General features: G+C 40.4%; 3 protein-coding genes across 7 annotated transcripts; 1 reads left to right on the top strand and 2 right to left on the bottom strand.

The window, feature by feature from the left end:
* Positions 1-780: 780 nt before the first annotated feature.
* Positions 781-1,673, top strand: LOC125980913 (interferon alpha-inducible protein 27-like protein 2A). Its single transcript, XM_049740577.2, has 4 exons — positions 781-1,010; positions 1,083-1,115; positions 1,209-1,370; positions 1,481-1,673. Exons 1-4 carry the CDS (start codon positions 1,001-1,003, stop codon positions 1,573-1,575), a joined length of 300 nt encoding a protein of 99 aa, XP_049596534.1. The 5' UTR covers positions 781-1,000; the 3' UTR covers positions 1,576-1,673.
* Positions 1,674-1,755: 82 nt separating this feature from the next.
* Positions 1,756-7,838, bottom strand: LOC125980908 (cytosolic 5'-nucleotidase 1A). Of its 4 annotated transcripts, none has more exons than XM_049740570.2 (9): positions 7,689-7,838; positions 7,360-7,592; positions 6,968-7,117; positions 6,625-6,880; positions 5,786-6,032; positions 5,437-5,566; positions 2,964-3,086; positions 2,701-2,885; positions 1,756-2,457 (listed from the first exon to the last, which is right to left on the bottom strand). In XM_049740570.2, the coding sequence occupies exons 4-9, from the start codon at positions 6,732-6,734 to the stop codon at positions 2,122-2,124; spliced, it is 1,131 nt and encodes a 376-aa protein (XP_049596527.1). In that variant the 5' UTR covers positions 6,735-6,880; positions 6,968-7,117; positions 7,360-7,592; positions 7,689-7,838; the 3' UTR covers positions 1,756-2,121. The 4 variants fall into 4 exon arrangements, with proteins under 4 accessions (XP_049596527.1, XP_049596528.1, XP_049596526.1 ...); XM_049740571.2 differs by having other exon boundaries at positions 5,786-5,953; positions 7,689-7,837; XM_049740569.2 differs by having other exon boundaries at positions 6,625-7,117.
* Positions 7,839-16,774: 8,936 nt separating this feature from the next.
* LOC125980909 (protein L-Myc-1b) lies at positions 16,775-20,308 on the bottom strand. 2 transcript variants are annotated; one of them, XM_049740573.2, is made up of 3 exons: positions 20,173-20,308; positions 19,321-19,872; positions 16,775-18,064 (listed from the first exon to the last, which is right to left on the bottom strand). In XM_049740573.2, the coding sequence occupies exons 2-3, from the start codon at positions 19,808-19,810 to the stop codon at positions 17,502-17,504; spliced, it is 1,053 nt and encodes a 350-aa protein (XP_049596530.1). In that variant the 5' UTR covers positions 19,811-19,872; positions 20,173-20,308; the 3' UTR covers positions 16,775-17,501. The 2 variants fall into 2 exon arrangements, with proteins under 2 accessions (XP_049596530.1, XP_068509097.1); XM_068652996.1 differs by having other exon boundaries at positions 19,321-20,263.
* Between the last annotated feature and the right edge of the window lie 2,242 nt (positions 20,309-22,550).

Raw genomic sequence — 22,550 nt, 5'->3', positions numbered from 1 at the left:
TTATAAAAAACATGATTTTTTTTAAAGAACTTGTAGAATGAGGCTTTTATAAAAAAAAAAAAAAAAAAGACCATGTATAGTAAGGCTTTTTATGTATAGTAAGGCTTTTTTATTTAAAAATAAAGACCATGTATAGCAGGGGTGTCAAATTCATTTTTTTTCGCGGGCCACATTGTTGTTATAGCTTCTTTCAGAGGGCCATTATGACTGTCAATCCAAATAAATGTATGAGCACCTCATATTATATACAGTAAAAGCTACAAAACAAACTGACAAATAACTCCTTTTCAAATCAGACGAGTTGTTTGAAACCCTAACCCTAGCTTCCAGGGGTGTCAAACTCCAGTCCTTGGGGCCGCGTTCCAATATATTTTCCAGGTTACCCTCGTTAAACACACCTGAGTGAAAAGATCAGTTCATTTTCACGTTCTGCAGGAGCCAAACTAACATAGGTGCACTTAACGAAGGAATCTTGGAAAACATGTTGGAATACGGCCCTGAGGACTGGAGCTTGACACCTTTGACCATGATATTTCCCTAATAAAGTGGCCTGTTATTAGGTACACTTAAAAATGGTGGTGTACCTAATGGAGTGTCCGAGTGACGTCACAGATCAAACAGCCAATCAGAAAGTATCACAATGGCAAACGGTTTCCTTTTAAAAAAAAAATACAATGAAGAATTCCTGCACCGGTTATAAATAGAGCAATGGTCAAAACTTGTTTTATTGAGGCGGGCCGTCTCTTAGGTCGCGCATGTGATGATGATCATGTGACGTTAGGCTTTGAGTCTCTTCCGGAAAAACGAAACTAACCTCCTATCCAATGAAAAGGCTCCCAGTAGATGAAGGGAAGTTTCGTTTCTCCTGAAAAAATCCAAAACTTTTCAGATTTTGGGGCCGGAGCAGATTGACATTTTGTTTGACACCGGACTCACTTAAATATCGAGCCTGCTGGCTGAAAGTACACACATCCATCCACATAAGGACAGAAAAGACAACATGGGATTGCGTAAGTATCGTTCGCTCATTACACCCCATGATAACAGAAAATAGTTTGACATGCGTGTGTTTTTGTTTGCAGTGACGGCACTTGCTCTGGGTGCTGTGGGCGCAAGTAAGATGTATTTTGCATTATCAAAACATATTTTGGGCTTATGCAGCCTTATGTGGACGTGCACTAATGTGGCTGATTTAACTTTTGATGCAGCTGGTTCGGTGATTCTGGCTCCGGTGGCCCTAGGAGCTATCGGCTTTACTACAGCTGGGATAGCGGCAGGTTCCTATGCCGCGAGCATGATGTCCGCCGCAGCCATCGCCAACGGAGGAGGGGTGGCGGCAGGGAGCGCGGTGGCTATCTTGCAGGCTGCCGGTAAGCCGCGGAAAAACCATGCAATTTCACACTTTATATTTGATACTTTTGCTGTGCTATTAAAGTTACACTAGATTAGAGTAGATAAATGCAATGTTACTTTTCTGTAGGCATGGCTGGTATACCGGCTGCGGCCTCTGCAGCTGTGGGCGCTGCAGGTGCGGCTGCAGGAGGTGCGGCAGCCCTCATTGCTGCAATCGTCTGAGGCCAAACCTTTTTGCCAAATGAATACCATTTCATATAATATCAATGATGTGATACGAATATGAATCCTAATTCAATAAATGAAATTGGTCAATTTCATACTTGGTGTCATAATAGTCTGTGGTACATTTGAGCATGTTTGATTTTGGTGATTAAAGGCAGATAAAAGACAAAGCAAGACTAGACGAGACAGCTTGGAGAATTTAAAAGTCAATCATGATGTGGAAACTGTTCTGTTGTAATGAGACAAACATACCTTTTTTAAATCTCAACATCTAGATTTGTAATAAGTTAATCAACCACAACAAGTACATGTCACCGATGTGCAAGATTAAAATAAAACTATAAAAACTGAGATTTAACAAATTTATGATAGACAAAAATTATAGACAGACAATTCTGCTTTTTTGTTTTAGTGGAATGATATTAATTCACATTAGCATAAATGTTTTTTTTTTATACATTTCAGAGCATTTCCACCATTATACCTAAGTACTTTCCTCTACATCCTTATGTTTAGGGCCTCTTGATCAATCTGGTAATAGAGTCATTTCTTTGCAAGTCTCTGTGCAATGCCGTAGGGAACATGACAGGCAACGGTGCCTAGCTCGGCCGCCCCTTCCACGTGAAACATCTGATCGTCAAAGAAAAGGTGCGGCCTGATCTTCTCTAGCATGGGGCCTTTGGGTGCTCCTGCTAGAAAGAGCGCCTCATCAATCTCCAAACCCCATGACCGAAGCGTTTTTAAGGCTCTGGTACCGGAACTGGCGGCACTGCGAGCCGTGACCAGGTAGGTGCGGATAGGGCAGTCCATGCGTAGGCCCTTGTCAAAAAACTTCCTTTGTAGTTTTCCCAAAGCTTCCAGGAATCCCTTCAGTGGGCCCTGCAGCAAGATGGAAGAGCATACATTTGAATTGTTAAAATCATACTGTACTTATAATAGGGATCTGCCATTCTAAATTGTGCTTTCATTATTTTTAGTATCTAATCATGACCCTCTAACAGGAATCAAATAGTTTTATTGTAACTGCCACCCTTTTGAATATCCAAATATGGTTCCTTTCTTCTGCAACAAATGTCCACAAATCGCATTCTATTCGAACCGTTCACTGAGTGTATATTTTACATGGTCCAGAGGCTTGTTCTCGTGAGCCTTCTCGTGCTCAAAGAACTTGTCCAGTCCGTGGGCCTTGAAAATGCGTTCCGACTCATCTGAGAAAAGGACAGCGTCTCCGTCAAAGGCGACGCGAAGCTGAGTGTCCGACACTTCTTTCATCTTCTCCGGGGTGAACATGGTGGCTGCTGCAATACCTAATACACAAACACAGTTATAGCCTTCATTTAATTCAAGCCATTAGTAATATACTACTTTTATGGCTTTGCACGGACCTTCTTCCAATGCTTCTCGCACCTTGGTGGAGTCAGCAGAAAGGTACAAGTTTGTGTGGTAGGCTTTCAAGTAACCTATAGGACTGTTTCCTCCAGTCATGCAGAAGCGCTCAATCAATAAATCTGAAAGAGAATCAAAGAGAAACGTAGAAAAGACAAAGTGTCATCATTTGTGTTTTTGTTGACTTTTGCATTGTTTGGTTGAATTTCGTTTCATTTCATCCTGTGTGTTTTTTCCTGAATCACTTGTTAATGCCTTGTTTTTGTGAATGTGGGTGGAGAAACGTAGAAAAGACAAAGTGTCATGATCTGTGTTTTGGTTGACTTTTGCATTGTTTGGTTGAATTTCGTTTCATTTCATCCTATGTGTATTTTTCCTGAATCTCTTGTTCATGTCTTGTTTTTGTGAATGTGCGTGGCATCTGATGAATAAGGTGCATTACTGCCACCTACTGTGCAACAGTGTTGTTCAGAATATTGTTCATGCCTTGTCAGGTTTTTATTTCCACATGTTCTAGTCAGACCTGTCTCTTGTATCAACCAATCAGATCCCTCCAGCCAATCATGTCTTGTTCAAGTGTTACACGTTGTTGCCTTGTTTTTAATTATCTTCTGTGTTGGTTAATAAGGCTTTTTTTTAATTATAAAAAACATGATTTTTTTTTAAGAACTTGTAGAATGAGGCTTTTTATTAAAAAAAAAAGACCAAGTATAGTAAGGCTTTTTATGTATAGTAAGGCTTTTTTATTTAAAAATAAAGACCATGTATAGCAGGGGTGTCAAATTCATTTTTTTCGCAGGCCACATTGTTGTTATAGCTTCTTTCGGAGGGCCATTATGACTGTCAATCCAAATAAATGTATGATCACCTCATATTATATACAGTAAAAGCTACAAAACAAACTGACAAATAACTCCTTTTCAAATCAGACGAGTTGTTTGAAACCCTAACCCTAGCTTCCAGGGGTGGCAAACTCCAGTCCTCGGGGGCCGCGTTCCAATATGTTTTCCAAGTTACCCTCGTTAAACACACCTGAGTGAAAAGATCAGTTCATTTTCACGTTCTGCAGGAGCCAAACTTTTGACATAGGTGCACTTAACGAAGGAATCTTGGAAAACATGTTGGAATGCGGCCCTGAGGACTGGAGCTTGACACCTGTGACCTTTGGCCATGATATTTCCCTAATAAAGTGGCCTGTTATTAGGTACACTAGAAAATGGTGGTGTACCTAATGGAGTGTCCGAGTGACGTCACAGATCAAACAGCCAATCAGAAAGTGGGGGTGAGGGCGGGTGTGGCACTTTTCACTTTCATTTAAGCTTTGACCATGATTTTTCCCTAATGAAGTGGCCTGTTATTAGGTACACCTGAAAATAGCGGTGTACCTAATGGAGTGTCCGTGTGACATCACAGATCAACCAGCCAATCAGGACGTGGGGGTGAGGGCGGGTGTGGCACTTTTCACTTTCAGTTAAACCAGAGGTGTCGACCTTCAGTCCTCGGGGGGCTGCATTCCAATATGTTTTCCAACTTACCCTCGTTAAACACACCTGAGTGAAAACATCAGTTCATTTTCACGTTCTGTAGAAGCCTAACTTTTGACACAGGTGCACTTAACGAGGGAATCTTGGAAAAGATGTTGGAATGCGGCCCACAAGGAAAGGCATGCTTAAGTGTTACTATACATTGTATAGTAATGCTTTTTTAAAGGCCATGTATAGTAAGCCTTTTTTTTTTTTTTTTTTAATAAAAACATGACCATGTATATAGTAAGGCTTTCCAAAAAAAACAACAGAGCATGAGGAGGAATCAATTCCATGTTGCCTGCTGACAAGACACCTACACCATCAGCAACTTGACTATGTGGGCAATGTCTGTGTTTGATTGTCCTTTTTCCTGTTGCGCTCTGAGCATTCCAGTGCTTATTACTTTGAATCTTGTTTTTGGACTTCAATTAAGTATTGTTTGTTAGTTAAGTATTTTTTATTGTTATTAGAAACCTGTTTGCCTATTTTCTGTACATTTTATTTTAGAACTGTACATTGCCTCCTTGCACTTAGTTTCTCCACATTTTACACAAGCCCACAACTGTAACATGGAAGCTGTGTATTTTTCTCCACTCTGCTTGATCACACCAGTGATGGCTGTGGCAGTCCGCAATTCTCTTGGGGAGCATTATTTGGTGTGTGGATCATGAGAAAGAACCCGTTAAAAAAACAGCAAACTGGGAACTGGATAGCAAGAGGGACTTAAATGAACCAAAACAACTTTTGCACTATAGGATGAGAATCCACATCCATTTGTTTTCCTCTTCCATAAATGTCAACACAGGATACTAGGGTGTGACTTCCTGCAAAGACTGAGTCATGGCATCAGAGTGAAAAGAAGCTAAGCATGGCAGCAAATGTCACATTTAAATGTGCCCCAGAAACATTACAGACATATAATTTTAAATGAAAAGTTGTTACTCACGATGATGATTGATGGTGTTGATAAGGCGAAGGCCCACGTATGCGTGGTTGTTTGTCACGAGCACCACGTCAAACAGCTCCTCGCTCTGTGGGTAAAGCTCCCGTAGTCGGCTGTTGACAGCTTCCAGAGCCTGGGAACAAGACCAAGTGCGCATTCAAGATGGAAATATATATAAACCTCCTGAATACTCGGGGGAGATGCACGTGTGTTCGTTAATCCTTATTTTTCTTCACCACCTTCAGATGTACAAAGCGTGTTAAAACGATGGCTGGATTATTCCGCCACATCATATGGCGATTTAATTTGTACCTCCCACCATTGAACTGTACTATACTGGGCTCTTTCTGACCTTGACGAAGGAGAAGGCAGGGCCAGGACTGAAAGGCTCACTTTCATGCTCCAGCTGGTACTTGAGATACTCCTCCATGCCTTGCCGTTCGTAGATCTGCTGCTCACGTTCCATGCTGAAGAGCACCCGCGACGACACGGCGATGGTGATAGCGTTCTCAGGTTTGGGCTGAGTGATGACAGAGTACGTAAGTCCGTTTCTGAGTCGACAACGGTACAGTTGGCAGAAGTTCTCGCTCTGAAATGTACTTTAGTGTCAAAGTAAAAATACATTTTGTCAAGCAGATATTACATTATTTGCTATTATATACGCTATTCATATATATTTCAGTTATTTGTAGTCAAATCTTTTTTTTATTCTTATTGTATGAGTTACGGTATTAAATTTAAATGAATCATTGCAATCAGTGTCCTCAGACCATTTGAGTTGAACCATCAGGTTTTAGCGTAGCACTTCCCGCTATGGCCAAGAGTCATTTGTTGTTACCGAGCTGGCAGTGACAAGGTGATAGTGATTCAAAACATTTCATCCCTCTGCAAGGGCACATACCACAATGCCTGAATGTTAACACTGCAAACATTGACTTGATTTCTTGACTTAGAGCTTGGTTGAAAGAAAGCTTCGCCATTTGAGTTGTTGGTTGGTTAAGTTGGTGTAAATAAGAAAATAAAAATAGAGTAAGAAACTTTTATCTATCTATTATTGACAGTTTATCAATGCCAAATGTGTAACCGAGATGATGCGATGCATCTTGCAAGCAATGTAGCTTGTACTTTTTGATGTGGATGCATCCACAGGTTGCGCAATGGAGTCTAGGAAAATCAATCAAGCATACTCACTGGTTGAAGCTTCCGAGTCGGAGTAGAGGGCTTTCCAAGTCTCTTGGTATCCTCCCAGCTGCTATTTGCTCCATTTGTGTTCTGTCCACTGACCTTGGAAGTTTCACCATTGTTTAAATTCATTTTGGAAAAAAATCTGTTTCCTCCTGTGTCGTCTCCCCACCAAAGTGCTGTCTCACTCATGCACAAGAACAATTTGAGTTGAGTGCACGCAGCATAGAGAATCAATCAGACTGCAGCAGCACGGCTGAACACTCTGGAAAAGGAATAACACGCAGAAGCATACCAAGAGGTGTGCCCTCGTTTAAGGAGAAGCCACATTCATGTTGACAGTTCTTCTTACCCGCAGCATTGCGCTTGTTCTTTTTAAGATCTTCTATGCTTTTCTTTCCTCTCTCATCCCAACTATTGGCGTGGAGTCAAATGGCATCCTCCCCCTTGTTTTAACCCTTTCAGTGTTGTGCTGCATTCCCTGGAGCAGCAGATCATCTGACTGAGTGAGACAGGCGCTTGTTGCATGACTGAATGGATGTCGCAGAGTTCACATTTTTATATGTTGATTTGATATGTTTACATAGGGATAGTTTTGCAAATATATTTGGATTTTTCTTTCTAACAGATTGCATGTTCGTAATATGCGTTTTGATTTTTTTACCACAACAAACTGCTGCTCAGCAGTGTGGGAAATTGAGTCCTCTATGCGTGATTTACTCCCCCTCCGGCTTTTTGTCTCACCTCTTATTATGTGAGCCCCTGCAGGATGTTGCCACCAAAGCAGCACTCGGTGTTGCCAGGCAACAACCAAAGACTAGGTGGGAGGGACCACTGGAAGGGACACCCACTTCCAGGGTCTGGTCGTACATGGGAAGAGCATTCACTGGCCAATATATTAGGTACACCTGCACAATCCAGTGACTTAGGAGAAGACTTCAGATCATTGTGATTGGTGCACCTGAACATTGCAGCATCTAGCATCAGACAAAGAAACAGACACACATGAAACAAAGATGAAAGTGTAAAATGTGCTTTGAAACTATTAAACGTATTACAGTATAACTACAAACCAATTTAGAGCAGTACCAGGACGACTTGTGTCGATGATGCTGAGCAGACATCTTTGTAGAGACTAAAGAATGAACAGATGCTTCATCCATTTATCCATCTGTCATTATTATTGTGTTCAGTCACAAATGGGCCTGGAACCAAGCTAAGAAGCAGTAAAATCACACAACTTTTCATGCATTGCTCAGAATGTGCAATTTTATGCTTTGTTTGTCACACGGCTCAATAAAAACAGTCAACAAATGTTGGTACTTTTTGCAACACCATCCTCTCGCCCACACCACTTTGTCTTGGGTCCTTGTTCTGATGCCAGAAATTTTTATGTTTATCTTTCCCTCTGGTCGCTATTAGAAACAGGATTTTGCACACCCACCCCGAGCTTTGGTGAGATCGTTATACTGTTACGCTCTTTGTGCAATATTTTTGTTGTACATTGCTCTTACAATACATGTTTAAATGTATTTGTATGTTTTTAACAGTGTGTTTAAAGGCCTAAAAGGAGCAGGTAAATGTTAAAAGGGTAGAAAATACAACAAAAACGTGTCCAGAAAGTATTTAAATAATCTGTATTCCACATTTCACTTATTGCACTTATTGATTGATGGGAGTTTACTTTAATCACGTGATCACTATGCGTTGACACAGTAGATGATTAATTTCTGAATCTAGTGTCTTGGGTTCCCCTGGCTAGAAACAATTAATTAATTATAAATAACAGCTTTTACGTATGTTTAAACATTTAAAATGTACAAAGTAAAGTATTGCAATTTTACTATAGAAATCTATGTAGAAAAGTAACATTTTAACATCTAAAATGCCACTATCTATAAATTACATTTTGGGTTCAGTCATTCAAAAGTTAATTAATCTGAATGGCCCATCAAGGATGTTGCCCTGCTGTGTCATGAATGGCACAAGGTTTGTCTCAATGGATTTGTTGTCGAATTTTTGCAGCTCAGCGCAGTTGAATTATGTTGCATTAGCATCGTAGAAAAGAATTATCAACACAACAATAAATACTTGGAGACAAAAACATTGCATTTAAACAACTAAAATAGAGACAGAACATTGAAAAAGGTATGTGCTTTAAGAAGTCTCAAACAACCACTAGAGAGCAGTAGAGGACAAGGGAGTCTGTCTAATGCGGTGTTCTGACCTTAAGGTTATTCCTTCTACAGTCAAAAATACATACATATGGGAAGCAAATATATGTATACTATCTGTATAGTGTTTGATGATACTTGGATTTAATCATTAACTTAAATTGTAATTGGACAGACAGTGGCTGGGTTTAGCTTTCCTGGATTTCCTACCGCTAAATGCCGCGACAAAGTTGTACTGCATGTCCAGTAGTTGTTGTTTTTTTGGTCCAAAAACAGTATTTGTTTTAAGTTGGCTAAAATTATTAACAGCATGGCTTTGTTTGGCTTTATTTATTTATTTATTTATTTATTTATTTATTTATTTATTTATTTATTTATTTATTTATTTAATTAATTGTGTACAACTGTCAGTCCGCGTCTCTCTCTCTTGCTCTCTCTATCTGTCTGTTTTTTTTGTTTTGTTTTTTTGTTTTTTAATGAGACCCGTACTTAAATCAAAGTTGCACCTTTGTGTTATGCTTGCAAGGCTGAAGACCAAAGAGGGTTAACAGGAGACAGTTAGAGAGGGTTAACAGGAGACAGTTGGGCCGCACCCACTGAGCTGATTTAAATAACGCCGGCATTTTGGCGCGAGACTAGGGAGCCAGACCACGCCCCACGCTCTGCAGCCTGGGTGGCGGGAAATGCTAGCCCAAAATATAACACACATACACAGAAGAGCCTGCTCTCGTGGCTCACTTACTCTAGTTTACCTGCACTGTCGGCTTGCCCTGGAAACATGCCTGGTAGAATAGATTGTACTTTAGGAGAAGGAATAGTCGCAACGACAGTGGGTGGGGATTAAATCAAGAATGAGTGGAGTAGACTACAAAACAAAGAGGGTACGCTTACCCCAGAAGCCAAGATTGTGAAAATGTATTAGAACTTTAAACATACCTTCAGTTTGCCTATTTGCAAAAGTAATCGCAATCTGTGCTTGAATAGTAATTCAAAAACTTGTGTCAGAAATTAGTCTATTTTGACAGACAAATCAGGATTGAACTGACAACAGGTCCACAAAAGCAAAACAGTTGAACATCATATTCTTCAGACATGTTATCAGGCTTCCAAGGAACCAACCGTATGAAGGTCACACGTGGTGCACAGACCACTAAAAGCATCTGCAGAGCACTCAAGTAATTTAATTCAATTTGTTTGCATTGCTTTTCTCAAATGTGATTGTCCAGCCAGCCCGGTGTATCTGAGTCAAAGTCAACAGAACAGCAGTTCATCTCACTTCCTGCCTCCATTGGGCTCAACACAAAAACAGGAAGTGTGTACTGCGTGTGCGTTTCCTGAGTGTTTAATACACAGGTTGTATAGTGGGACGCATTCTGATTACGTTTGCTCCACTTTTGCAGATGATGACGACTACGACGACAACAACCCTCGCATACACAGTCCCTGCCTAATCAAAATGATTGCATGAGTTTGAGATTATATCTGCATTCAAATGCATATTGATGCAAATACATTGTCGTCTGTAGTCTCACAACGCAGTAATTGGTCAATAAATTGCCTTTTGATGTGTTTAGGGGTGGGGAATGGGGGTCATCTGATTAGGCCTAAGGGGGACACAAAGAACACAAACACTAAAGTAGATACCTAGTGTGTTTGTGGGGGTGGAGGCAACAAAGATGAGGTCTGCAGGGGGTTGGAGTTGGGGGAGGGCAAATCCCCTTGACTCAGCTAGTAGCTTGGGGGTGCAGAAGGCGCTGGGGGTTGGCGGCGACAACACTCAATGGGCCTACAATCAAACGGTGCGGCCCATTTCGCAACTTCTGCAGAGGCAACTTTACACCGCCGAGCAGAACAATAGAACATCTGCTGGCTGACAAAGCAGAGCGGCTGTGAGTTTAACTGCTTCTCAGCCTTCAGTAACAAGTTACAACTTATTTCCATGTCTGTTAATACCTCTCATCCTCTAGCACATCAAGACACAATACAACACCTTATTAGCAATGAAACAATTGTGAGTAGCATTTTGTGTCCTGGGGATTCCCATAAAGGTGTGAGATGTGCGTCAGTGAAAAGTTGCTGAAACTAAATATGCTTTTTATACAGTGATGTGAAAGAGTATTGGCCATTTTCTGATTTCTCTTTTTGCACATTTATCACATTTGAATGTTTCAACTCATCAACCCAATTTCAGTTTTTAAAGTTATTTTAGGGATGGACCTGCTTGTATGTTTTTTGGTAATGCTAATACAATATTGTTTTTCCTGCTTGGTTTACTAATGATATCAGGCTTCAAATTACGTGGCAGCCAGTGGAGCCGACCCCCCACAAAGCAGACCCATTTCCATTATAGTGTATACAATCATGATGGGAAAATGAAGCTTCAATTTTGCTTTCTGAACCAGTTCTTGAATCGTAAGTTTAAATAAAAAGGTTTAGGAAATGGCAAGTCAGTTTACTTTAAACCCAAATTTAAACAGAAATCCCCCCTAGAGGAGTCAAAAAAATACACAACCACTTGTTCATAAAGCAAATTTGAAGCTTCAGTGTATATTGTAGATCACATACTGGACAACAAAATATTTATCCACCTATTTTATGTACGGTGTTTCGTCATTAAGGTCACAGGTCATCTGGAGCCTGTTCCCACTTTCTGGCAAACTCACAGAGGTCTTGTCAACAGTCAATCTCAGGGCACAAACAAGCACTCTCACTCACATCAACACCTTTGGAGGTTTCAAATATATATGTTTGTTTTTGGAATGTGTGATAAGGCTGGGGTGTCCAGAAAAAAAAAAAAAAAACATGGGGAAAACACACAGAAAGACCGAGATTTGAAGAGTGAACCTCAGAATCATTAGGCAGACGCGCAAGCCACTAGTTCGCCATGGTGAATATTCACTATAATAAATGAGCATCTTAAGAATAAAACATCCTATTGTAACTTGTTGCCCTAAAACTGTCTTTCACATGTCATCCAACTTTCTGCTGACTGTCAGTCTATAATTATGTACAAGCCACCTTAATAGCTGTTCGATGGTTGTTCCTGCAGTTACAGTAAATTACTCTAATGTAGTAATTAAGTACTTCCTAGATTGTTAAATTATGTATGTTATGTATACCAGGAAGTATACCATACCAGCTCTTTCAAATTCTTTGCCAGGCTTCATAATCACGCGTGAGAAGTTTGTCGTCATCGCTTAGAAATGACAAACAATCCTCTTTGCACGGCAAGTGTGAAGTCACTTTGTAATTTAATTATCTAATTAACATTCTTAAATAGCTGAGATGATTGTATGTGTGTGTATGTGTACTCGTATATTTATATATAAAACTTTGTTACATATAACTTTTCTTATAAAACTTTGTTACATATAACTTTTCTTATATAACTTTGTTACATATAACTTTTCTTATATAACTTTGTTATATAACTGCACTTGACAACAAATGTTATGCATACAATGTATATACATACTTATACATTCAAGACATCCAGTCTCCACATGTGTAAACACAGAAGAAGCATTGACTAAAACCAAGATTAGGGGCTCTACAATGTAGTTTCATGACAAGAGTAAATTCTGTGAAGCGTGTGGCATAGCTCTGTGCCGAGGTGGGTCACAGTTAAGGTTGGTAATTTCCCACAGGAGTGCAGGACAGGCTACTTTCATTCTCTTTAAATGTAGTAATGGCACACTAGAGTCTCGACATGTCGAAAGCACATCCCTACCATGAAGTGGGCACCAGTCATTCATATCTTCATCTCATAACTGTGTTGCCCAATGAGGTGATCTAAAAGAATATGATACATGAGAGGTTGATGCACAATGTTCATATATTTATGAATTAAATATGTTGTCTTCCCTGCGCCCGCTACCAAATTCACACCCTGTCAGGCACATGTCCAAAATATTCCTTCAGATGGAACAGATTAATGAAATTTCAGTACTTTTCAACAGGGAAGCTTAACTTGAGTAAATCAAGTTTCAAGATTGGTCAATGAACGACTTAAATTAGTAGGTTAAAGTACTATTGTAACTATTTATGATTGCCATTGTGTTATAAATTGCCTATCCTTTATATCCAATCTTTCGATCATTTACAGAACCTTTCCGTCCTCTTTGTGATTGAGTCAAAAGTAACATTATTTTCCGCCACTGAACACTCACAGTTTGAAATCTTGAAGACCTTTTGATGGGTTCATTAATATTGTTTGCAGGCACAGATGGCAGGCAGTGTTTACACTAACAGGATTAGGATTATCACCAGATTAGACAGGCAAATTGATAGGTCTGATACATTGACATTGCATGGCTACATGGCTCCAATTAACACTCTAGCCTGTATTTAAATCAACTATGAAAATCCAAACAAAATTAACATTGCATTGGAGACTAACACAAATCATGTAAAGCACTGAGAGAGATAACAAATTTGTGAAGAATCCAAACAAAGCCCAACTGGTACTAAAACAGGAACATGTGAGACTGAGTATGTTTATTTGGTCTTGAGAGCAAGAGTGTGACTTTCCTGAAGTGAGTGCCATAACAAGCCAAACACTATCTTAACAGCAGCCCAGTGAAAGGGGAACACATGCAGCCTGTTACAACTGAATCATCACTGTTATGTAACACCGACCTTCGGACTTTTAGGGCAAGGCATGCATGGAGGAATTGAGCAAAGAAGCGTGACCCAGACCGGCAAACGTATACACACATACCTGGTGAACAACAAACTGTGGTTGTCAGATAGGAAGTCGATAAAAGAAGATAAAAACAAGGAGAGTGTGGGAGAGGCTGACAGGGGGGAGCAGTAAAACCGGGGATAAAGATTATGACCGTGAGTAGTGACTGACTGCCGGCTCAGTTCCAATGACACAATCCTGCAGGAATGTGGGTCAGTAGGCATAGCGAGAGAAAGTACAGTATGACTGGAGAAAGTTTCCTTAAACCTGTGTCTTTGCCCCCACAAGGCCTTGAGCATCTCTTCCCGCTTGTGTTTCCCACAACTTCCTTGACCGTCAGCCTCCTGAAAATAGATATAAGGGAAGGGCGTGCGAGCCAAAGTGTTGAGCAAGTTTCAGGACTTCTTCATTCACCCGCCAAAAATCTCTTTGCACAGTGGTTAATACAATCCTGCCATTTACACACAGTGAGTTTGATGTTGCCGCAAGATAAAACTATTCATCTTCCGACTTTATCACGTGTCCCACATTTAGAAAATGGAGGTCAGTGATAAGGAATCACAAACCAAACCAGACCTGTGTGTTTGTGGTTATTCTTCACGCCGCCTCCCAATGTAAACAAACAATACAAGATGGGCCAAAGAGAAGACAACCATGATAGAAATATTGCTTGTGTGTGGAGTGTGTGTGTGTGTGTTTTAAACTACAGAGACAACTACAGAGGCAAAAGACTCAGCACAAGCTAGCGGATGTTGCAAAACTTCATCCTCCTTCGTTCCAAGAACGAAGATGCACTTTATCGCATTGCGTAATTCAAAGGCTTGAAAAGGTGAAGTTGATTTTTATCAGCACACGTATAAGATCCATGCCTATTGGACAAATTTAAATTTGGTGTGTAAATTGGTCAATCTATAAAATGATGAGTGTCTAAAATAAATGAGGTCAAAGGTCAAATCATCCCATTGTCACTCTTCTATCAGGCTTTCACTTTATATGTGATTGCACCACATCTCAATGTCACACACATAAAAACCACATTGTCAGGGATGAGATTGAGCGTGCGTGGAAAGAGTAAATACAAATCCTCCATTCTCCACAGTCCCAACCTGATTGCATACATCTAGTATTCAGACAAATAAGGGAATTCCTTGTGGATTCCAGATGGAGACTTAAATATTCTAGATGTGTGTATGCACGATTTTTTTCTAGCGCAAGTAAAAAAAAGTAAGTAAAAGTGTGCACTTCTGAACTTCTGCGTGGGCGAGATTCAAACTCAGGAGCCGAATTTCTGGTCTGTCAAGTTTGCAGGGTTGAACCGGCAGGTTGAACCCTAGACAACAAGATTCACTGGTACTACTTATTGTGGAAGGTCTGCTTTTTAGGTCGTTCGGCAAGATGCAGGGCCACCAAACCTTCAAAATTGAAACACAATATTTTGCAATTGATCTGAACAAGACCAATGCAATTTTACAGAATAAAAGAAACCAGCACGACTCTTTTGGGAACGGATCTTTGGATCTGGGCAGCATTGTATCAGTATAGCCTGTTACTCCACATGAATGTATAAACATGAGGATATAAACATTGCGCATATTTCTTCCTGGTCTGATATCAGTCTGCATTTTCCTTTCACTTCCTGGTGTAGTTAGTACAAGTGCACATAATATGGCCACGGACAAAATGAAGGGATGACTCATATTTTTAACATGATGGACGGCATTGTCAGATGTCTTGACTGCATTGTTATTTCCTACATAATAGAAGAAAGAGGGGACTGTCCCCTGGTAATGATTTGGATGTCCTAACTATATTAGTTTTTATAGCGTCAGCATACTTTAAAACTATATATAAATCAGTTTTTTTATTTTTATATTGATGAAATGTTATGTAATGTTAATCTGTAAAGATATGGTATTTTAATGTGATTAATTAGATCATTTAACACGTATTTAAAATTTCCACATACATCAACAAATACCGAAAATTAAAGCTTTTTAAATAATATAATTAATAGCTATATAAACAGACATTTAAATGATATTTATAACACACAGTAGTCCTCAGTGAAATCAGACGGATTATCTTGTGTGAAAGTGTACGAAACATTTGCCAATATTTGATTTGGAAAACAGTGATCACCATTTTTAAAAAAATCATTAATAGAAGTGGCGTATTTTTTGTCGACAATAAAACGCTGATAAAAGTTATCTTTATGTCTCCCGAACTATGAAAAAAATGTAGGAGTGTTTCTTCAAATGTAAAATTGCAGCCAAAATGTATAAATTCCAGTGTGTACTATTACAGATTTTGTACATGGTTTCTTTCAACTGCAAATATATCTCGAGGGAAAGTGCACAGGAAGCAGGTGAAACACCAATAAAGCCTTGACAAAAGAAAAGTGCGAGACGGTTGGAGTGCAGGGTGTGTCATGCTCGTCCATCAGGCTGTACCTGAACAAAACTGTGCAACTGACTGTGAATTCCTCAGCCAGAATCAGCCAGGCTTGCTGGGACTCGTCTGCAGGGTCATCAACACGGTCATACAGAGAACCTTAGAGCAACTAACTCTAGTCAATGCAGTCTTCCTACGTTAGGAGCAGAATTATGACAAAGTGCAAGAAGTTCTTAAGTACAATGATTCTGACTGGACCCAGAAGTGTGCTAGCAGTCGACCGCGACTTACTGGTTTTATTGAATGCATGGTCTTTGTTGTTTTTAGCTTCTGTAAAAGTGGGTCATGTCTCGGCAACAATAGGATAACGCAGTTGAGAAATAGACAGAGGTCCAGATTGACACCACGCCACTCCCTGGAGTGTAACAGATGAGAGAGAAAAATCAATGCAGTAGCTACAGCAGCTAGGAGAATTCACAGCGTAGTCAAGGGTAAGTTTCAAGGGCAGGCTGTCTAACGTTGTGTTGGCCAGCTGCTTGCCAATATACGAACACTAGACTAGTGACTCAGAAGGCTTTGTTCCTCTTGGAACCTCTGTTCAACAAACAGCTGACAAAAGGTTGCCGTTTCTTCAGTTGAAATTGGCCTATGTAGATATTGGATTTAAAAAATACATTTACATCAAGAGTAATTTACATTAACAATGTAGGGTGTATTCCTGATTAGTTTAAGATTATCCTCGTTGAAAAAAAAGTCTTTTTATTTAAAAAAAAAAAGAACTAAAACGAGGTAAATTTCTAAACAACCTCAAAGTTTTGAATGGTAGAGCAAATTTGCTTTGCTTTTGAGAATATATTTAGAAAAAAAAACCATCTACCAATATTTTGGGTGAAAAAAGAACAGCTTCACGTTTGGTTGCAAATAAGGTATCAAAATTTAATGTTGCTTTTGAATGCACATGTTTAACAAATCAATCAAAACCATCAGATGCATTGCTTTTCCAAAGTGACGTGTGAGTATAAAGTACAGCAGTGCAACTTTTTTTTGTTTTAAACTCCACATTTTCTTAAACAAAAGAGAGGCTCCTTGATGCCTGGTGGGCAATCAAACAGAAAAGTAAAGCTCAGCAGCAACTGATGATTTTGTTATGCTCCTGCAACAGAGAGCACCAAGCTATTATTTACTGACAAATGTGAACAGCCACACAAAAATCAAAACAAAAACAACCAGCTCACGCACTCGCACCATACATGGCACTCCATTCGATTATTAATGTGCAACGATGGAATGAATTAATCTCAGCTCATTTCCACACGTACTCTGAATGATGTGTTAAGCCAGTTAACACACAATGGAGCAGCTCAGCTCCCATCACAGCATATCAGAAAATATCTTCTGCCAAGCTACAAAAAATCTTGCATCATCCTCACTGCATAACTGTGCAAAACAGGAAAACAAACCCCACTGAGATAACAACCCTTCCATCAATAACAGGCTCAGGGCAACAATTCTGCTACGAAATGTATTAAAAAAAAAATTTAAAAAAAAAATTTAAAAAAAAGTAACTGGAGGCTGGAGGTTGTCATATAGTAAAAATTGTGGCTTTGCAAAATTGATTAAAGTTCTTATTTGGAGGTTCACAAACGCTTCAGTGCAGCTAATCTGCGCAGGAGATGATGCTTCCGGGCTTTGAGGCGTTTGCGCTCCTGTTGCTGCTGCTTCTCCTTGGTGTGCAGCTCCTTGAGGTATTCCGCGGCGTGGGTCAGGATGGCAACCTTGGGGGTCTTGGTGGATTCAAGACCTGGGATCTGATCTCGGAGGGCCAAGAACCTGGACTTGAGGTCGTTCCTCCTCTTCCTCTCCAGGTAGTTGTGGTTCTTCCTGCGGTCTACGTCCTCCATGTCAGAGTTCAAGGAGCTTCCCGAAGGTGAGATCGGACGACTGGACGCCGGGCTCGTACGCTTGCTTTGGAACTCCTCCAGGTCATCCTCATCATCATCATCATCGTCGTCGTGAGCGTCGGGCTTGGTGTCGGGGGAGCGGGCTGCATAGTTGTGCTGCTGCTGGTGAACCAAGGCGTGGAAGCCTTTAGGGAAGGGGTCCGCACCAACTGTGAGGTTCACTGGCTTGTGGACACTCGCCAGTCGGGCCTGGTTGTGTTTGTTCTCTACCGTGACAACATCAATTTCTTCTTCTTCTTCTGTAAATAATACACAAAAACAACTTTTAGTGGAAAGAAAAATCAATAATTATCTTTGACAATACCATTATCGAGTTTCTATTGTCTTGGAAAAAGCATTTTTAAGCAATATTTGTTATTCAACAAATTTGATGAACCTCCCAAGTGACGCTGACCAAGATTGTTCATTGTTTGTTTTTTGTACAGCAAAATTGGGTGTAATACTGAATTGCTGTCAGCTCTGAACGTTGGTCAGAAAACATCGCAGGTATAAAAAAAATTCTCATTGTCTTAGAATGTGGTGTTCTGATTTTAGCTTTGCCAGTGTGGTTCATTTAATGGTGACTTTACCTGTAAGGTGATGTGTCAGCACCAGAATTTGCACACTGCTATCTTTCCACTTAAATTTTGCTCGGCAAATGAAATGCCAAACTCAATTACTGGACGAGTTTGTTGACATTTTTCCTTATTTATCTGGGATGCTGCGTCTAGAGTAGTGTTCCCTCTCACTCTCTGTATGCAGGGGGCGTGGCACTCCACGCGACACAGAAAGTGCAGCACCCGGTTTCTGTGTTTCCCATTGATCAGTTGTACTAGCTTGGTATCAACCAGCCTTGATAAAGAAAAAATTCAAGTCCGCCCTGTCTGAGACCGGTAAAAACGCCTTTGATTTGAGGCAAGACTAAACCTAACCCTTAAAAATGGTCTCGAGACCAAGACCGATCTCAATAACTACACAAGAAATAGTTAAACTAAACAGGTCATGTGCGACACTAAATAAATAAACCACTGAGTATAAATTGAGATCAATAACATGACATCATTAAGTATGAATACTTTTGGTTGTGTGCCGTGCCACAAGACTCTTCTTGTTCTTCTGGGTTCGAACCACTGGATTAGGAAGAGCAACAATCCAATTTAGGTGACAATAGGAAGTGCATTCCAGAATCAAGCAAGCACATCACTATTTCCCCCACACAGCTTCGAGGCATTGGAGCAGAGAAGAATTTGAGCCTTTGTCATGGACCACAAGGAACATTCATCAGCAATTGTAATGAGTGGACCTGATGGCCAGTAGGCGTCTCCCAATTGAGAGACCTGAAAGGTTGATGCTTTTCCATCACAAATCACAGAGGCTCATCCACTCAAATGTAAAACAGAGGTTGCTGATAGATGGGGGGAGCCTCGAGACGCATGTGGTACACTCAGTTAAGCAATGTTTTCACATTACGTATTGTTAAAAAGAAAATAATTCAGAAGTCAGGCTGCGCCCTTACCGGAAGAGTCAGTCCGAGAATCGGAGCCAGATGACGCTGTTTTCTTGCAGCTAATCGTCGGGTAGGCGAGAACATCCCCAGGGTCAACAAAGTCCGCAGACGAGAAGCAGAATGATCTGCTTGGCCTCGCGAGGCTCTGCGAACCAAGGCGAGCTGCTGGGGGCTGAGGCGGAGCCGACTGCTTGCCGTACATTGCCTTCTCCAGCGCTTTGCTGGCTGAGAAACTACTCCACATGCAATCCTGGATGATGATGGAGTTGATGTTACGGACCGGCCCCTGATTCTCGCACTCGTCGTCCTGAGCCAGGACTCTGGAGAGCCAGCCCACGTTGCCGTCCCCGCTCTCCAAAGTCTGGAGGGGAGACGTGGGAGGGGAGGGCAGCAGCTCGAACTTTTTCCAAATGTCCTCGCTTGGCGCGCATGAATTGTAGAAATCCTCTTCGGTATCAAAGTCATTGAAAAAATAATGCTGGTAACAGTCGTACTCCATTGTTAGGCTGGTGATAAAACAAAGCAAAAATAAAATTCCTCTTTGGGTTTAGTCCTTTGAACCTGAAGGAAACATTGCAGGAAGTTAACCGCTTTGAATTTCCAATTGATTGTTACGGTGACGCCGCAAAACATGTGCATATTGCGCGAAATACTATCGATAAATTTCCGCGGGAACTACATTTAACTGGAAATGAAGACTGGTCCGTTCAGAACTCAAACGCCACAAACATGCAACGTGCAAAGTTCACTCAACTTCAACTCGAAACTTGCACAAAAGATAGTGCACAACCACAACTCACTGATTCCAAAAATTCCGGTCAAAAACAAATCCACTGGTAGCGTGCACGGACTAAAACCTACCCGGGCTGTTTTGTCTTTTGTTTTAGTTGTGGCTCACAAGTCGCTGGCTGTAGTTCCGCCCCGCGACGAGTACGGAAAGCCACACTGTGCGTTTTTCGCGCCAGTTGAAATCCTGTTATATGCACGACCAACGTGTAGGGAGGGGCTACCAAATGGATGCATCAAACTGTCCCCAAATGCTCTTTTGTCTTTTATGTCTGTCTTTTATGTCTTTGTCTTCTATCTACACATGGACTTTTCTTGTACCAATATGATTTTTTCAGGTTGGCTTAATTTGCCAATGTTTATAAGTCTTTATTTTGGAATTGGGTATATGTTTTGGCCTTTTGTCATATTTTTACAAACTCCTAGAAATGTAGGTTTATTCCAGCTAGCACACAGGTATCAAACTGAAGGCCAGATCCGGCCCGCTGCATTATTTTATGTGGCCCGTGAAAGCAAATCTGCCATGACCCTCGTTAAAATCTTCATCAAAATGTTTTCTCATTTGCAATAAATAATATTTCAAAATATTTTATTTCCAATCACTTGAACAATAATTCGAGAAACTGATGTCATTGACATCTGAAAGCTTTGAACGTATCATTTTTTTGTGTAATATATGATAATTTCATGAAACATTTGTTTGCTTTTATCGTCCTCACGGCCCTCCGAAGGAAGCCGCATTTACGAAGTGCCCGTCCACAAAATTAAGTTTGACCGCCTTGAGCTAGCGTATTGATCAGCTTGAATCTTGATCATCACATGACGGTGACACGCCTGTACACCGACTGAATACTGGGCTATGAGATTGAGGCGTTGAAATAACAAACCTTTAATATCGAAATTAATCAGGTGGATGTAAAAACTATTGGTGGGAAATGGAAGCTTCAGACTTGCTTCATGAACCACTTGTATATTTTTGACTCTTGGAGATTTGGAGACACTAATTTGCCCTTTCGTAAACATAGAAACTTGGTGGCAAATGTGCGCTGAATTATTTAATATGAGTGACACAGCCACATCCCAGTTATAAGAGGATGTACACTTGTGCAACCACATATCTCAGTTGTTTATTTCTACTTCCCCTTTTGAAAAGACTCCACCCTTCCATTTTGATTGCACAGGTTATAAGGGTGCAAAAGTTTGAAGTGATTTATCTTTGTGTCGTTTCTGGACATCACAAACATCCTGGCATTTTAACAGGGATGTGCAGATTGTTTATTTACAAACTTCTGACTGGCACTGCCCCCTGCATCCTCATATCATCATTGTATGCCACCTGAAGTTTATGCATACTGTTTTTCTGTAGCATCTCTACAGGTGGGCAGTATAAATTAGAGTACATATACTTCAAAAAGTGCTATTTTAACTGAGCACATAGAGAACTTTCGAATAAGGATGTTAGCTTGTCGCATACAACAAAAGTCAGGGAAAGATAGTTTTATGTCTTCATTATTGCTAATGAATATAATGTTGCTGGGTTTTTTTTGCATTGGTGGTTGATAGTTGTGTTGACAACTCGACATCCAGTCCTATGTTCATTCAAAACCTTGAATAAATCATCCATATACACATTAAAAAGGCAAGGAGACAAAATGCTGCCTTGTCGCACACAACATAAAAGGGAGATAAAACATAAAATACATTTCCCCCACTTCACAGACATTATTTGAATCGGATTAGATTTTTAAAGGATTTAATGGTAAGATGATAGTATTGATGAAGACAAACTTGTTTTGAAAGCCAAACAGACCTGCCTTGTAGCCTACTTTAGTAACATTTTTATTGATGCCAAGGGTAAGAAGAAAACAAGAAAATCTGAACATTTTATTTTTGCTCAGCTGGAACTTTGTCAGGGTAACAATGCTTAACACTAACAATAGGCAACTCCCTCTGTTACCCCACCCCTTCAAGTGGCCACTATTGTCTTTTATTGTTATAGTAGCATATGTGTGAGGATACTCAAGAAAGGAACGAGGGGGTGGGTTTCACCTCGGGTGAGCACTCGTGTTAGTCACATGACCCATGGAGGAGTATCACACAGTTGGCAGTAAGGGAATTTGGATGGTTGGATGTGATCATGTTATATACAAGAGGAGCCCTCCTTTTCCCCACGACCTCTGTGACACTCACACTACCCTTTGACCTGTACATCCCGATCCCGAGCAGGTTTCAAAACGGGTCCAGTCAACCAGAGACTATGCAGTTAATGTGAATTATTCACACACGTTTTATTGCTCCCCCGAGAGGTCAAATCACCACCACTCCGACACACCCCAAAAAGAAAGAACAGGCCAAGTAACAGCTTCACCTGCCAAAAATGACATACAGCTGACTTATTTTTTGTCATCCCATAATTCTTACTATTATCAAATTATGGTTATAATTTCTGACAT

Source organism: Syngnathus scovelli, chromosome 14 (genome assembly GCF_024217435.2).
Source record: "Syngnathus scovelli strain Florida chromosome 14, RoL_Ssco_1.2, whole genome shotgun sequence".
NCBI lineage: Eukaryota > Metazoa > Chordata > Actinopteri > Syngnathiformes > Syngnathidae > Syngnathus > Syngnathus scovelli.
Note: the sequence above shows the minus strand (reverse complement) of the source record. Positions and strands in the feature narration are given on the sequence as shown.

Bases quoted from the DNA above. Each gene is read 5' to 3' on its own strand.
- LOC125980913 (XM_049740577.2), top strand. The intron at 1,116-1,208 runs GTAAGATGTATT...CTTTTGATGCAG, and splicing joins TCTGGGTGCTGTGGGCGCAA to CTGGTTCGGTGATTCTGGCT. The intron at 1,371-1,480 runs GTAAGCCGCGGA...ACTTTTCTGTAG, and splicing joins GGCTATCTTGCAGGCTGCCG to GCATGGCTGGTATACCGGCT.
- LOC125980909 (XM_049740573.2), bottom strand. From the start codon at position 19,810: ATGGAGTACGACTGTTACCAGCATTATTTTTTCAATGACTTTGATACC. The intron at 18,065-19,320 runs GTAAGGGCGCAG...TATTATTTACAG, and splicing joins TTCTCGGACTGACTCTTCCG to AAGAAGAAGAAGAAATTGAT.
- LOC125980908 (XM_049740569.2), bottom strand. From the start codon at position 6,734: ATGGTGAAACTTCCAAGGTCAGTGGACAGAACACAAATGGAGCAAATA. The intron at 6,033-6,624 runs GTGAGTATGCTT...TTGACACTAAAG, and splicing joins CGACTCGGAAGCTTCAACCA to TACATTTCAGAGCGAGAACT. The intron at 3,087-5,436 runs GTGAGTAACAAC...ATTCTCTTTCAG, and splicing joins CAACACCATCAATCATCATC to ATTTATTGATTGAGCGCTTC.